Here is a 16,868-nt window from a genome sequence, read left to right as displayed (position 1 = left end):
TCTTCCCCGCGGACCCTTCACCCACAGATTTTGCCGTGGTCCTTTCCCCCTCTCCGCGGACCCCTTGCCAAAAAGTTTCGCTGCGATCCTCCTCCCCCTTCTCACGGACCCCTCGTTTAGGACGCGGTTCCCTCTCTCCACTCTGCGGATTCCAAGCCAACCGGTTTCGCCGCGATTCCCCCGCGTGACGTCATATCCCCCCGCGCCGATTTCCCCTCGCCCCTAACACCCCCCCCACCCAACCCTCTGAGGACCAGCGTTAGAACCAGCCTAGCTATATTACTCACAACAAAAAAGCGTAGCGAATAAATCGTGGCTATTTAGCGAACCAGCGAATAGAGCCATTAGAAATTGCGCAGTAAGTCCTATAGCAGTAGCAGTAGAAGCACTCCGGGATATACGCGATAACGTACGAAGAAATCTAAGCGCATTAAATTCAAGCGAGAATTTCTCCGAACTAGTACTCGGAGCAAACGTTGTAATCAAATGTGAATTTTCATTCGGCGAATTAGGCAACAGTTTAATAGCGAATAATATAGAACTAGATGTTGAGGTCGAATCATCAATAAGCGCGTATAGTAGACTAACACACCGCCGTGTGTTATTTGATGCCGTTGAAATTTTCATTGTAAATTAATTCCCAATTAATAATTTATTATTTGTTTATTTTTCAACTACAAACAAAAATTCTTGCACTACAAATAATTACAAACAATTTGTGACAGAAATTTGATGCCGTTGAAATTTTCATTGTAAATTAATTCCCAATTATCAATTAATAATTTATTATTTGTTTATTTTTCAACTACAAACAAAAATTCTTGTACTACAAATAACTACAATACAAACAATTTGTGACAGAAATTTGATGCCGTTGAAATTTTCATTGTTAATTAATTCCCAATTATCAATTAATAATTTATTTTTTGTTTATTTTTCAACTACAAACAAAAATTCTTGTACTATAAACAAATACAAACGATTTTTTATGAGGATATGATATCATTTGGTTTCTGATTTCAAATTAATTCCTTTCTGCTCATTAAAAGTCAATAATTTGCTCAGTTTTTTACGTATGAATACAAAAATTATTTCTACAATAATCTAAAAATAAAACACCACTAGAATTATATACTTCGAATATTGTGGAAAGCCGGTTATCATGAATGGGAAATGTTATATCAGTCCATGCTGTTTCGTTTTTCCACTACAAAGTTACTGAAGCTTTTGTACTACAAACTACTACAAACGATTTATGATAGAAATTCGATGCCGTTGAAATTCTCATTGTAAATTCCCAATTATTAATTAATAATTAATAATTTGTTTATTTTTCAGATACAAACAAAAATTCTTGTACTACAAACAACTACAAACAAATTCAAATAGAAATCTGATGTCATTTGAGCTCTGATTATGAATTGATTTTTAATTGTTATTTAAAAATCGATCACATGCTTATTTTTGTTTTATAAACAAAAATTTTGGTACTAAAACAACTATAAACGATTTCAAATAGAAATCTGATGTCATTTGAGCTCTAATTATAAATTAATTCCTAACTGTCATTTTAAAATCGATATCATACTTATTTTTCAACTACAAACAAAATAATGATTACTACAATCATCTACAGGCAAAATTTTACGAGAAACGAACTTAAAAATCTGATTTAGTTAAAGTCGGGTGCCAACTTCATGCAAGTCCAAATTTGAACCTGAAATAATAATTTATAATCATTAATTCCTTTTTTGAGAAACGAGAATTAAAAAAATATGTTCAACAAAAGAAATTTGTATTTAAACTGTATGAAATATGCCCGAGAAGCATTGGGATAAAATGCTTATTTTGGGGAACATAAAATATGCCTTAAAAGTGTTGGGAAAATATTTAATTTGAGGATATTTCCGTCAGGTATATCGACGGTTTAATTTGAGGACAATCTCCAATCAATGCCTTTGTTAAAAAAATCTTAAAGTGTACAATGACTACAAGATTGCCAATATTTGTATGTTTATTGCTCTATAAATAAAATTTCTAATTGTATGTTGTTTATGAGGTATCATAGTACTAATTAAACAAATAAAAGGAAGATGTCCTAATATATATATATATATATATATCATTATTCTGTACATAAAAGTATTACGGTAAGATTATCGAAAACTGAATATTTTATGAGATATTTAATTTTTTATATCAAAAGATGTCAGATTAAAATATAAAATAACTCAAAAAGTACTGAATAAAAAAATACTTTATTATGGTGTTTTGGAAAGCTCTCCATGTCAGCTACAAGAATAGTAAATAAAAAATGGGGGTTTCCATTTAAGATTTTAAAGTTGACCTTTACATGACCTTCAAATGATTTTCCAAGGTCAAATCATTGTCACCATCTTATGGCCCCCTTGAAGCCACACAACTTTTGTTTGAAACATTTTTCTCTTCTGGGCTTGGTTTTTGAGATATTCGACTGGATGGATTAAAATGGGCCACCCAGTATATACAATATATGCTTTGTGCATACATATATACATACACAGGATGTTTGATAATAACCGTATCACCTCTCGTGTGCAAGTAGAGCAGGTGAAACCGACGAGAAAAGTCCATTACCAATTTGCGATTTTCGTAATAATTATTGAGACATTAATTAGAAAAGATCGATCAATTTGCACGAGTATAAACGCGTAGTGAGACGGAACAGCCTATTGATATGTAGTTGCTAGAACACGAGAATTCAGTTATACACCGCTTGTACGTAACCGTTGTCATTTGTAGAGCGCTCCTCCCAAAACTTCGTCGCACGCCTAGCGTCGCATACTTTTGGACTATTTCTTCTCGCCGCGCGTTTATACTTGCCTGAATTCATCAATTTTTTAAAATTAATTTCTCAGTAAATACGAAAATCACAAAATAATAAAGGACTTTTCTCCTCGGTTTCACCTGCTCTACCTACAGACGAGAGGTGATACGATTATTATCGGACACCTTGTATATTGTGTACACACACACACACACACACACACACACACACACACACACACACACACACACACACGCACGCACGCACGCGCGCGCACACACACGCACACACACACTATACAGGGTGTCCGAATGTTATTTACAATACTAAAAATCACGTCTACTATATATTCTTTATTCTACCCGTCCAGATAGAACATACACGCGAAGTTAATGTAACTATTGTATAATGTGGAACCAGAAACTAAATTTCTCTACACTGCCTAAATATTCGAAAACTGGTCTCATGATATATTCTATATAAAACTTCTTTGTGATTTTTCTTGAATCGTCTATTACTTTAAAAATACAGAAAATGTTTTCAGAAAACAGCAAATCACGACACTTATTTTACTAAATGATTTGTTGAAAAGTATAAAATTGACACGTTCTTTGGAAAAAAAACCTCCGATTCACTCCTTTATAGTCTGTCAATATATCTTATCAATAGATATAATCGATCTATATATAGAAAATTATTTTTAGTATTGCTGGTATATTTCCTTTTTAACAATATTTTTAGAAAAATTACTTAAAAAAAGATCAAAATAGAAGCTATTCAAAACAAAAATGCGATTTATAACACATTTCTTATAGGAGTATACACTTATAGTCGTCGATCTCGTTCTGTGTTGTGAATATACTGTTTTATATTTCGCACTCTTCTTACACTATTCCTCTCTTGTTCTTCATAATAATCGAAACACAACAGCGATACTACCATCGCAGCAAAATAATCACGCGTACGTGAAAAACTAACGGTGTAGAAAAAATAAATTGCAGATAATTTTCGGTAGCAGACTATACCGGATGTTTCCATTCCCATGTTATTATCTGAATAATGCACAAGTGTTACCGATCGATTTTCTTGACGCCTCTGAAAAGTTCTCACTTCCGCGTTAAACATCTGCGTTTTTCTTAAACATAATTCGTATAGATAATGTTGCGAAGATAATAGGAACAAAATACATAATAGAAATAATCGAGACTCTTTAAAAAAGTGGCACCGACAACTATAGGTACATAATTAACTATCGAAAACGTGCTTTCGCTTCAACAGCTAGTTCTTCTATGTCCTTCCAAGTAAATGGAACATCCTGAGGAACGCTATTACAAGTTAAACCGATTTCTTTTATCGGTTACTGGGTTATGGCCTTATCAAAGCAAGTGGAGCGCTCGTTTTACAAGGATCGTTATTACTGTTGTTATGTTATCGTGTATATTTGCTCAGGTAGTTGTGATTTTAAAATTTACACACACAAACACACACACACACACATATATATACAGAGTCCGGTAAAGATTGTGCCAACGCTCGTGAACAGGTAGATCACAGTAAACTGAACAGAAAAATCCTGTAACATTTTTTTCTATAACACTTAATAAAGATATTATTGAAAGTTATTATTGAATAAAGTCTGCCAAACAGCTCCGATCTTTAGCCACGCCCCTAGTAGTGTGCGTGGGCGCTGCGTCGCTACGGCGACGCACATTACCAGGTGGGCGGTTCACCGACGTGTGTCCGGCTAAAAGTCGGCACTGATTGACCAGACTTTACTCAATAAAATCTCCTTTATTAAGCAGTATAGAAAAAAATGTTATAGGACTTTTCTGTTCAGTTTACTGTGCTCTATCCGTTCATAAGCGTTGGCACAATCTTTACCGGACACACTGTATATATGTATATAGGGTGTCCCATTTTAAAAGTTCCACCTTCATAATTTTTCAGGATCAACGTTTGAAGGAAAACGACTAGATAAAAGTTGTAGGGAACAAAGGGGGCTATCGAATAGTGACCTTGGATTTGACATTAAAGATCATTTTCAAGGTCAATTGAAGGTCAACTTCCGTTTTTTAAAAGAAAACCCCTATTTTTCATTACACATTCTTATAGCTTACCTCGAGAGCTTTCTAAAACACTATAATAAACTATTTTTTTATTCAGTACTTTTTGAGTTATTTTATATTTTAATTTGACATATTTTGATATAAAAAATTAAATATCTCATAAAATAGTTAGTTTTTGATAATCTTACCGTAATACTTTTATGTACAGAATAATGATACAAATCAACTAGTATAAAAAAATAATAGTTTTTAAAAAAATTATTTACGATGTATCTTTTTAAACAATTATTTGTTTTTTTTGCACTAATTGATTTGTCTCATTATTCTGTACATAAAAGTATTACGGTAAGATTATCGAAAACTGAATATTTTATGAGATATTTAATTTTTTATATCAAAAGATATCAGATTAAAATATAAAATAACTCAAAAAGTACTTAATAAAAAAATAGTTTATTATAGTGTTTTGGAAAGCTCTCGATGTCAGCTATAAGAATACTAAATAAAAAATGGGGGTTTCCATTTAAGATTTTAAAGTTGGCCTTTACATGACCTTCAAATGATTTTCCGAGGTCAAATCATTGTCACCATCTTATGGCCCCCTTGAAACCACACAACTTTTGTTTGAAACATTTTTCGATTTAACGCAGTGTTTTTGAGATATTTGAGTGGCTCCTTTAAAATGGGATATCCTGTATAACCAAAACCAAATTTTCATTTCGAAGCTTCAAGTTTAACTCAAAAATTATAAGAAACCGCCGATTAAGTTATAAGAAAAAGTTACTCAGGGTCATGTCCTCAACAACATATATTAAGGTCAAGGTCATTGGCGAGGTGTCTGTTAATGTAAATAATTACCATATATTTTTCAGAGTTTTGAACAGAAAGTCATATAAACTTTATAAGTATCATAAAACATTTATTATTTTCTTTATATAAATACATTAATTTTAATATTGAGTATTTCAACAACATTGGTTAATTGATCAGTAAATAATCTTAAAAAGATGATTAAATGATATTATTTCTGTGACGGTAACGTCGTCAAAAATATCACGTCTGTGTTACGTCATTATTTAGTCGACTGACATCATATGACAAGAAGTGACCTTAAAATGATGTTATTATGACGACACCTTGCTAGCTGGGTAGTTCTTGATAACTATACTTTATTAAGAACTAGTAATTTTTTTAGATATCGAGTATATTTACATCCGATGTTAATATGGATTTTTTGATCGAGTTATTACCAATGCTTGTACCTACAGTAGGTAATCTGTGTCAGTTGTATACACGTATTGTTCACATAGACAGAGTAAGTTCCGTGCATTACAAACTTTTGTTCTTAATTTAAATCTTAGTTTTATGAGTAATAAAATAACAGCTAAACAAAAAAGTAAACATATTAAAATAAAATAACACATAATAGTAAGTAAACAAATTTGTAAATCTTTTAAAATTTAAATCTTATTTTATGATATACCGATTAATGGCCATGTTAATATCCCCATTTTCTTTTCTTTTTACTATTTTATAATATATAATCATTCATTTCTCATCGTTTTACTCTTTTTAGTTTAAAGAATTATTTGAGCATATATGGAACGATTGGGCCCTGCAAAAGACAGACGATGAGATCCAGATCATGCATCAACATGCTGAAACCACGAAATTATTAACGCTTTATCATTCGCGTAAGAGAAACATGAGAAGCTTTATCTATAGAAGAAGAACGCATGCGTTTCTGACTGTTAGATTCAGATTGTATGTATGAGATATAATCGAGCCTTCATTATCAACATCGAATATTACAATATATTCATCATATACAGGTTGTCTCACAACCTCCGTACAATACTTTAATAGTATATTCTAAATATAAAATAGAGTCAAAAATTTTAATACAAAAATGTTAAGATTCCAATAGTATTTGAGTTACAGCGATCAAAATTTGTCAATGATATCTCGTAGAACTCGCGCGCTCAGATCCGTAACTACATACACGCGCGTTATCAATCTGTCATTTGTTATTGATTTGACAAATCAGATAATATTGATTTTTACTGCATAGCTGATCTTATTATTTCTTATGTGTATGAGTACTATGTACGGAGATCAGCTGATATTAACGAACTATAAATGTTGTACGTAAAAGATTTAATTTTTTCTTAAATAACAATTTAAATACTTGATTAATTATTATATTTAAATAGAAATATAAACTTGACATTTTCACACATTTAAGAAACAAAGTTTATTTTAATTTTGATAATGCGGAAAAGTTTTGGGGAAATCAATTTATTTATTTTATCTATCAACAATAACAGATAACAGATCAGTACGTGTATAAATGTAGTTACGAGCCTGAGCGCGCAAATTCTACATAATATTATTGGCAAACTTTGATCATTCATAACTCAAAAACTATTGTAGCGATATTCTCGAAATTCTCGTATTAAGATTTTTGACTCCAATTTGTCTCTAGAATACGCTATTAAAATATTGTATGGAAATTGTGAGGCACTCTATACAGGGTGTCCCATAATTCGCGGATCACCCATTATGTGCTGGTAAAGCAGATGAAACCGAAAAGAAAAATCCTTTACCATTTTGCGATTTTAGTAATAATTTTGAGAAATTAATTTAAAAAGATGGGCCAATCCATGCCTTGCACAATTAAAATTAATGAGGGCAGTGCTAGATGTAATGCTAGCATTGCTGCAAGAGGGCAACATTGGAACAATATCTGCATGAAATAGATGATAACATAAATAAAATGTAAATAAATAAGTAAAAAAATGAAAACTTGTTTTGTTTCTTTTTTTGTGATTTTCTCCAAAATGGAGCAAAAACGAGCAAACCTCTAAAGAACTTTCTGTCTTAGCTTTCCCCTACATGCTCCTGAAATTTTGTCATTTAAATTGGGGACAACCTGTATATACAGGATATAATAAATAAGTAAAAAACTTGTTTTGTTTCTTTTTTTGTGATTTTCTCCAAAATGGAGCAAAAACGAGCAAACTTCTAAAGGACTTTCTGTCTTAGCTTTCCCCTACACGCTCCTGAAGTTTTACCTTGTATATACAGGGTGTCCCCAATTTAAATGGCAAAACTTTAGGAGCGTGTAGGGAAAAGCTAAGACAGAAAGTCCTTTAGAGGTCTGCTCGATTTTGCTCCATTTTGAGAAAATCACAAAAAAAGAAATAAAACAAGTTTTCGTTTTTTTACTTATTTATTTACATTTTATTTATGTTATCATCTTATTTATATTATCTTTATTTAATGCAGATATTGTTCAAAATGTTGCCCTCTTGCAGCAATGCTAGCATTACATCTAGCACTGACCTCATTAATTGCAGTTAGACATTATTCTAGTGATATTTGGTGCACTGCATCTATGATTCGGTCTCTTAATTGCTCTCTTGAATTGATTGGCGTAAGGATAACATCAAGTGTTTACATATGTAAGGAACCTTGAAGCAGAAAGTTTATTCGGTGCCAGTCAACTCAAGAGAGCAACTGACAATGAGAGATTGAATTTTTGCGATTTTCTCTAAAATAGAGCAAAAACGAACAAACCTCTAAAGGACCTCTTGTCTTAGTTTTTTGGCCTCCTACATGCTCTTGAAGTTTTGCCATTTAAATTGGGGACACCCTGTATATATATCATTTTCAACAAATAACAATTTCTTCTAATAAGTCACAAGAGAATAAGTTTACATACAGAAACATTCATTATAATTACTACCATTAAATTAAATGAATATGAAATTCTCTCTATATAAACATGATTATTTTATTTAGTATCACTTTGCTCCCTATTTTGTCCGATCTTTATTTTAATATTTATTTTATTGTCCATAATTTATACTGATCTTTTTTATACTGAAGATATACTCTTCACGTTTCACATTTATGCGCCACTTGTGAAAAACTGTATTTATATATAGTTATAAAATAGTGTTATTTTAAATTATTGAAAATAAAAACTTATGAAAATATTTTAACCTCAAAAAATTGTACAAATATATCCTATGAAAATAATAATATAACTTGCGCCAACTGAAAATAAAAATTAAACAAATATTTTAACCGAAAATAATTGTACAAAATAGCTATTTTAGTTTCTTACAAAATAATAATATTAAAAAGTTGCACTAACTAAATAAAAATTTATATGATATATAAAAAATTTATTTATTTCCGATATAAAAAGAAAAAATATATCCAAAAATACAAAATACAGAAAATAAAATAAAAAATTGATAGAAAAATTTAAACTTAAAAATTAATATAAAAAATTAAGAATCTATACAAAAATTAAGAATTAATACAAATAAAAAAAAACAGAAAAAATTTTAATTAAAAAAACGTGGTGCTGCTAAACTACACAATATGCTAAAATTAATATTCTTTAATACATTTACATTGTAGTTATTGATGTAATTAAATTAAATATATTTCTATAAATTAAATTTAAATCTAAATTAAATTTATTATTTGTTGGTTTAAATATATATTTTAAAAGTTAGCAGCGCCAAGTTTTTTTAATTAAAATTTTGTTTTTTTTATTTGTATAAATTTTTAATTTTTTATATTCATTTCTAAGTTTTAATTTTTCTATCAATTTTTTGTTTTCTGTGTTTTGTATTTTTGGATATATTCTTTCTTTTCATATTGGAAATAAATAAATTTTATATATATAGTATAAATTTTTATTTTTTTTTAGTTAGCGCAACTTTTTAATATTATTATTTTGTAAGAAATTAAAACAGCTATTTTGTACAATTGTTTCGTTTAAAATATTTGTTTAATTTTTATTTTCAGTTGGCGCAAGTTGTTGATATTATTATTTTTGTACAATTTTTGGGGGTTAAAATATTTTTATAAGTTTTTATTTTCAATAATTTAAAATAACACTATTTTATAATTATAAATATAGTCTTTTACAAGTGGCGCATATACTTGGCGCCTTTTTTTTACCTTTTTTAAAAAGGTAAATTTTTAAGGATATCATTCTTTTTTGTAATATATATTAATATCTTTAAAAAAATACAAATATACAATGGTATTATTAACAATAATAAATTTGTAGCAAATCTGTACAGAGCTAAATAAATTTAAAAGGTTTCGTAAATATTCTTTATGTTTTTTCTACTATACAAATAATAAATTTTTTTTCGATAATGGTCAGAATATAAATCATTTAATCTGACTGCATTCGATGTGAAAAAAAGAGTGAGTGTATATTATAATACATACATACATACATTCATACATACATACATACATACATACATACATACATACATACATACATACATACATACATACATACATACATACATACATACATACATACATATATACATATACATATGTATATATATGTTTATGATTCGTTAAATACTGGGACCATCCACAAGTGATATGTATTTACATAAGTATACATTCAGATATATGAAGGATATATGAAAATTTAGTTTTTTTATAGTTTGTTAATTGTCGGTACCATTAAAAAATGTATTGAAAACTTATTATAAACGATATACATAGTGTAAAGTGCGGTATACATAGTTTTGCAATAGTTCTGAACATCATATTTCGTAGTTAGTTGCAGTTTGTATGTATTGTAGTAAACATTACATCAAGAAAAGGTAGTTTTTTATGCATAGTATTTTTGTGGCACCGGTGAATTATACTACTTCTTTAACTTGTCGATATGTAACGGACAGAATATTGTAGTCTGAATAAATTCAAAGACTTCCGTACTACAAATATTAATATTGTTAGTTAAATATATTTAAATAAATTTAAATAACAATTTAAATTAAATTAAGAAATAGAAAGGAATTTAAATAAATATTGAATTTATTTAAAATTTAACAAAAATTTATTTAAAAGATTTTCATAAAAGTTACATCTCGACATATGCAATCGCGTGTTTTTCTTTAAAAAATGTTTCTTTATCTTTATATGTCTACAAATTATATTATATAGAATTGAATTTATAAATATTATTAATTTTTTTTATAAATGTTACTAAATTTCTATTTCTATTAATCTGCTAAAGAATGATTAATACTAACAAATAAAGCAAATATATAGTGAACAAAACTATAAAGATTAAAACTATAAACTATAAATTTTAAATATCGTGAAAGAAGAACTCCATATATATACCTGTTAGGATGTGGACGATCTATCGTGTTGCTCGGTGCGAGACGGAATCGCGATCACGATTACGTGAGCCTCGTGAGACGGCGCCACCCCCCTGGAACGGATCGGAGCTTCGGAATAGCGCGACGGTATAAGATAGCGCTAGCGCGGTCACGATATCCGGAATGATTTAACCAATCAATCGATGTTACGAGGGCGACATGCGTCCATTGTCGCGCGTTCGTCTTCCGGTTTGAGGTGTTCTCGTTGTCTTCGATATAGTAGCCAGGTACATTGTTCGTGTGCTCCGATTGCGTTCTTCCGGGATTCAACACACATAGAGTCCACTGCGGCGATCTATCGACCCCTCGGGTCACGCTCTCTCGGCATGGCTTACGGTCAGAATCACCCGAGCAAGTGGTCCATTCGCTCTCGTATTCGCCCGACTGCATTAGTGCGCCCGCTCTACGTCCTCAGACACAAGCGTCCGCCATTATCCCGTGGTTCGGAGACTTCGAGTCGATTCGAGAACAAGGACTATTAGTGAATAGTCAACGTACAGTTAAACGACTGTATAGTTATATGAGTGTGTGTGTATGTGCCAATAAAACTTTGTGAAGTGGGCGACCTTGGTCATCGATTCTAGGAACGCTCAAACATTTTATCCTGTCTCCACGGCCCTTATCGCACCCGTCGGAGCGAGTATTGGCATTTTTCTAGCTCTCTCAATCCCGAGACATCCAAACCAACGGGTTCGGAGATCAACCGATCGAAATTGCAACATAAGGTTTGGTCCTTCGAGCCGGATTAAGTGGTCGTGGTGCGGCGAAGTGAATTTTATCGAGTGTATCAAAATTCACGATGAGTGAGCAATTGGCGACTCAACAAGTATTGATGCACATTATCTCCCGGGCTCTTGACAATTTTAAGAAAATCGGGCGCAATAATTATTCACCAGCGAAGATTCGATCGCGAATAACATCTCAAGGAAACGTGGACGCAATGCATGCAGGGTCACGCAGTTCTTCTTCAGCCCTACCCGGAATCTAAGGGGACATCACTCCCCTATTTTCAAGAGAAACAACTGGAGGCGTATGAAGACATCTACAATACGGCCCTGGACTATATGGCCGAGTGTTTGGAGGAGTTGGTGCCTGCCGTAAATGCGGACCGAACTATTGACTCTCAGAAACCGCACGTTGACTCGTCATTCTCCTTGAGACATCTTCCGCCGATACAATTGCACCATGTTTTCAGGGAAATTCGAAGAGTGGGAGAGTTTCCGCGACCGTTTTCAAGCGCTAATCAATCAAAATCAAGAACTGTCCGATTTTAGTTGCATGCATTTTCTAGCATCTAGTTTAAACGGTCGAGCGCGCGATGCGATCGCTAGTACTCCCATTACCGCCGATAACTTCGAAGGCGCGTGGAAGTCTCTCCAAACTCGGTACGAAAACAAACGTCGATTGATGGAAATACATGTTACTACTCTGTATACTCTTCCTATGGCCACGCGAGAATCGGCATTGGAATTACACGCATTGCGCGACAAGGCCGACAAGGCCATTTCGGCATTGCGCCGACTGGATCGCAAACCGGAAGATATCTTGAACGATATTCTTGTCTATTTTGTCAGTCAAAAACTCGATCATGCAACACGTCGAGCGTGGAAACTAAAGTTCGACGATGTTTCCCCCCCCCCCTCCGACATTCGAGGATCTTAGTCGATTTCTACCATCGCGCGCGGCCGCTTTAGAAGAACTTGCGCCTACCCACTCTTCGAAAACGATTCGCGAATGCAAGGTCACTAGCGTGTCGACCTCAACTGCATTGAGCCCGCTCTGCGTACTTTTTAAGAAAAACCATTTTATTAATAAGTGTCCGTTATTCACCGGCAAGAGTCCGCATCAACGTCGAGATATCGTCAAACAATTTAAGCGATGTTTTAATTGTTTCAGTGCAAAACACGCGGTTGCCGAATGCAAAAGCAAATTCAATTGTCGCATGTGTCAGTAAAGACATCATTCGACATTACACGTTGATTCGTTTTCGTCGTCAAGCGCTCCTCAGGTAACAGATTCGACGGACCCACCGTCGCTATCGACGGAACTCCCACAGGTCAACGCTCTTTCGGCCGTGACCGCTGCCGCGACACCCTTTCCGGTATTGCTCGCGACAGCAAAAATTCGCGTGATCTCGACGTCGGGACGTGCACAGATCGTCAGAGCCCTGCTTGACCAGGGATCGGAGGTCACATTCATTTCTGAACGGCTTGCTCAGATATTGCGTCTACGTCGCGTTCGTACACTCACATCGATAGCTGCCGTGGAAGGCGTAAATGCCGGGATCTGCCAACATGCAACTCAAATTCAAATCACACCCCGGAATCGTTCCGCATCGACATTCTCGGCGCTCGCCTTCATCATGAAGTCGTTAACTAGATACGTTCCTCGCCGTTCTCAACTCGATGGCGATTGGGGACATCTGTCGCAGTTAGATCTCGCGGATGACAATCCGACTGGATTAGAGCCAATCGATGTCATTATCGGAGCGGACTTATATAGTAGCGTCATCCTGGACGGTGTCCGCAAGAGATTAGTCGGTCAACCTATAGCATAAAATTCACATCTTGGGTGGGTCATATCAGGCCCCATATCCTGTCAAGCTTCGTCTCGGCATATTAACGTGTTGCACTGTTCTCTCGACCAGGAATTACGCCGATTCTGGGAAATCGAGGAGCTTCCGCAACCGCGCGTCCTCTCGCCCGATGAAAACCAATGCGAGGAGCATTTCGTAGCGACTCATTCGCGTAGGTCCGATGGACGATATATTGTGCGCTTGCCCTTTAAGAACGGCCCGCCGATCGGTATCGGTGAATCTCGCGCGATCGCTGCACGTTTGTTAGCAACGCTTAACCGTCAATTAAACCTTCGGCCCGAATTGAAGCGGGAATACGACGCGTTTCTCGCCGAATACGAGCAACTCGGAAACATGAAAAGAGTTCCTCCGCCCTCCGCGTCAAACTCGCAGGTTGTCTACATCCCTCATCACTCTGTAATCAAAGCTTCGAGTCTAACAACGCGCGTAAGGGTTGTATTCAACGCATCTAGTGCAACTTCTAATGGTACCTCTCTGAACAATTATCTGCTCCCAAACTCCAGACTGATTTGTCGGCGATCCTGTTGAAATGACGACAGTACCAATACGTCTGTACTGCCGACATAGCCAAGATGTACCGCCAAATCTTGATAAACTCTCGTGATCGAGATTATCAGCGGATTATGTGGAATGTCAAGGACTCCCCGTCAATGCAGGAATTCCAGCTGCTCACGGTTACATACGGAACGGCCCCAGCGCCATGTCTCGCGTTACGCGTACTAAGACAGTTCGTGCATGATGAAGGTGAATCCTTTCCATTAGCTTCGTCTATTTTACAGGATCATATCTACGTGGATGATGTGATCTTCGGGGCAGATAATATTCCACTCCTGCGCCAAGCTCGCGATCATGTCTGCACTCTTCTGCGGCGTGGCGAATTCAAGTGGGCCAGAAACAACTCGAACTTTCTCGCCGATATATCTCCTGACAATCACGGGTTGGCCTGTAATAAATCTCTGCGACCCGATGAAAACCTGAGAGTACTGGGAATCACTTGGACTCCCGCTGTCGATGTCTTCCAATTTCACGTATCGCTTCCGAGCTCTCTTCCTAGTACCAAATGTACCATCTTATCAACAATAGCTAAACTCTTTGATCCCTTAGGTTGGGTAACCTCTGTGACCATTGCCATTAAAGGATTCATGCAGCAGTTATGGCGCCTCAAGCTCGACTGGGACGAAGCTATACCTGTTCAACCATTGGCTCAGTGGGAAATCATTTATAAGCGGCTGGCCCGATTGGATGGTCTGCGTCTTCCTCGATGGACCACCCAAGGGTCGGATACCACGTATCGCGAGCTTCATGGGTTTGCCGATGCATCCACTATGGCGTACGCAGCCGCGGTTTACATCCGAGTCACGTCCATTTCGGGAGAGACTTCCACAAGGTTGTTGGTCGGTAAATCCAAGGTCGCTCCGGTCAAACCGATGAGCGTTCCGCGACTCGAACTATCCGCCGCAGTCCTGCTCTCACGCATTCTAACGTTTGTACGCAATTCGCTCAACTTGAAGAGTACCCCATGTTTTTGTTGGACGGATTCCACCGTCGTGCTGGCGTGGTTAAATCAGCATCCATCCAAACGGAAAACCTTCGTCTTTCATCGAGTCGCTGCCGTTCAATCTCGACTACCAGATGCGAAATAGTATCACGTACCAACTGAGGATAACCCAGCGGATTGTGCATCTCGAGGGCTCGTCAACACCGAGCTCGCTTCATATATGCTCTGGTGGTCCGGCCCGACTTGGCTTCGTCGCATTCAATCCGAATGGCCCGCACAGGCTCTCCCTCCAGTAACTGAAACACAATCGGAAGCCAGGAGAGTGGCGTTCCATCTCGCGCCCGTACAGGAACAGTGGGAAATGGCATCGCGATATTTATCCTGGCCCAAACTTCTTAGAGTGACTGCTTACATTATGAGATTCACTGATCGATGTAAGGGCGAAAATCGAAGAGCCTCGACTAGTCCAAATTTTCCTCTCGCTCTTTCATCTCAGGAGTGCCATAAGGCACGAGTGTTTTGGTTTCGAGCTGTTTAAGACGAATTATTTCCGGATGAATTGAAATCGCTTCGACAAAATTGCCCTGTTTCATCAAGGAGCGCTATTCTCTCGCTGTATCCGTTCATTGATGAGAACAATTTAATTCGAGTAGGTGGGCGGCTAAAGAACGTCCCGCTCCCATTTGCAACAAAGCATCCTGTGCTTCTAGCTCCTCATCCCATCGTAACGATGCTGGTTCAGCACGCTCACTTGCGGTCCTTGCATGGGGGCATTCAGCTCACGCTCGCCACGCTACGGCAAGAGTTGTGGATCCTTCGCGCCCGAAACTTAATTAAATCCATAATCCATCACTGCGTTACGTGTACTCGCGAAAAGGCGGCAGGTCCCGTCCAATTGATGGGTCAGTTACCTCAAGCGCGAGTATCCGCTCCCACTCGGGCCTTCCTGCATTGTGGTGTGGACTACGCCGGTCCGGTTGCAACTCGAGCGTCAGCGGGTCGAGGGATTACATCTCGCAAGACATACATAACAGTTTTCATCTGTTTAGCGTCCCGGGCGGTTCATTTGGAGCTTGTGAGTAGCTACTCCACTCCCGCCTTCATTGACGCGTATACGCGATTCTGCGCGTGTCGCGGGCTCCCAGAAGCTATGTATTCCGACAACGGGACTACGTTCGTCGGCGCTGACAGGGAACTGACCCGAGCCTATTTGGGGGTTCTGCGAAATTCAGACTTCTTAAACCGCACCGCCTCTGAGCAGGTAGTGTGGAACTTCATCTCTCCCCACGCTCCGCATTTTGGCGGAATGTGGGAAGCAGGAGTTCGAAGCCTAAAGTATCACCTCAGGCGCATCCTCGGGTCCCATACGCTGTGTTGTGCCTCCGGAGAGGCACGGTAGTTGGGATCGTTTGCCGGAAGGAATTTGGGAATTCGGGCTCCGCCTGAGAACTTTATTTAAATAATTCGGACACTTTCCACATTAAATAAATAGATTAATATCAGATTTATTTGTGGTTTGGTTTATTTACAATGTTCCCGCACTTTCGCTCACGTCGCGTATCACGATAACGGTTATCTTAACGTGCGCGTGTCTAGAGTCGAGTTTCGGTCTCGAGACTCGCCTCTCGCTTCTTCGTGTATATTTCTGCCGACTGCGTGGCTATTTAATATTATAATAATT

At 36.3% G+C, this 16,868-nt stretch overlaps 2 protein-coding genes and 1 long non-coding RNA gene across 3 annotated transcripts; all 3 read left to right on the top strand.

Moving 5' to 3' along the window:
* Positions 1 to 4,092: 4,092 nt before the first annotated feature.
* On the top strand, positions 4,093 to 6,560 carry LOC138938311 (uncharacterized). Its single transcript, XR_011447680.1, has 3 exons — positions 4,093 to 4,255; positions 6,068 to 6,187; positions 6,449 to 6,560. It is a non-coding gene; the product is annotated as an uncharacterized lncRNA (long non-coding RNA).
* Positions 6,561 to 12,037: 5,477 nt separating this feature from the next.
* Positions 12,038 to 15,332, top strand: LOC138931919 (uncharacterized). Its single transcript, XM_070293232.1, has 5 exons — positions 12,038 to 12,309; positions 12,368 to 12,662; positions 13,102 to 13,629; positions 13,741 to 14,115; positions 14,229 to 15,332. Exons 1-5 carry the CDS (start codon positions 12,038 to 12,040, stop codon positions 15,330 to 15,332), a joined length of 2,574 nt encoding a protein of 857 aa, XP_070149333.1.
* Positions 15,333 to 15,917: 585 nt separating this feature from the next.
* LOC138931863 (uncharacterized) lies at positions 15,918 to 16,586 on the top strand. The gene has a single exon (XM_070293103.1). It carries the CDS (start codon positions 15,918 to 15,920, stop codon positions 16,584 to 16,586), a length of 669 nt encoding a protein of 222 aa, XP_070149204.1.
* Positions 16,587 to 16,868: the final 282 nt, after the last annotated feature.

This window comes from Polyergus mexicanus, unplaced genomic scaffold (genome assembly GCF_030449975.1).
Source record: "Polyergus mexicanus isolate NDT 795.1 unplaced genomic scaffold, iyPolMexi1.0 SCAF_1, whole genome shotgun sequence".
Classification (NCBI taxonomy): Eukaryota; Metazoa; Arthropoda; class Insecta; order Hymenoptera; family Formicidae; genus Polyergus; species Polyergus mexicanus.
This window is presented reverse-complemented; position numbering and strand designations above follow the sequence as displayed.

Bases quoted from the DNA above. Each gene is read 5' to 3' on its own strand.
- LOC138931863 (XM_070293103.1), top strand. From the start codon at position 15,918: ATGCTGGTTCAGCACGCTCACTTGCGGTCCTTGCATGGGGGCATTCAG.
- LOC138931919 (XM_070293232.1), top strand. From the start codon at position 12,038: ATGCAGGGTCACGCAGTTCTTCTTCAGCCCTACCCGGAATCTAAGGGG. The intron at 12,310-12,367 runs GTTTCCGCGACC...GTCCGATTTTAG, and splicing joins GAAATTCGAAGAGTGGGAGA to TTGCATGCATTTTCTAGCAT. The intron at 13,630-13,740 runs GTCGGTCAACCT...TCTCTCGACCAG, and splicing joins ACGGTGTCCGCAAGAGATTA to GAATTACGCCGATTCTGGGA.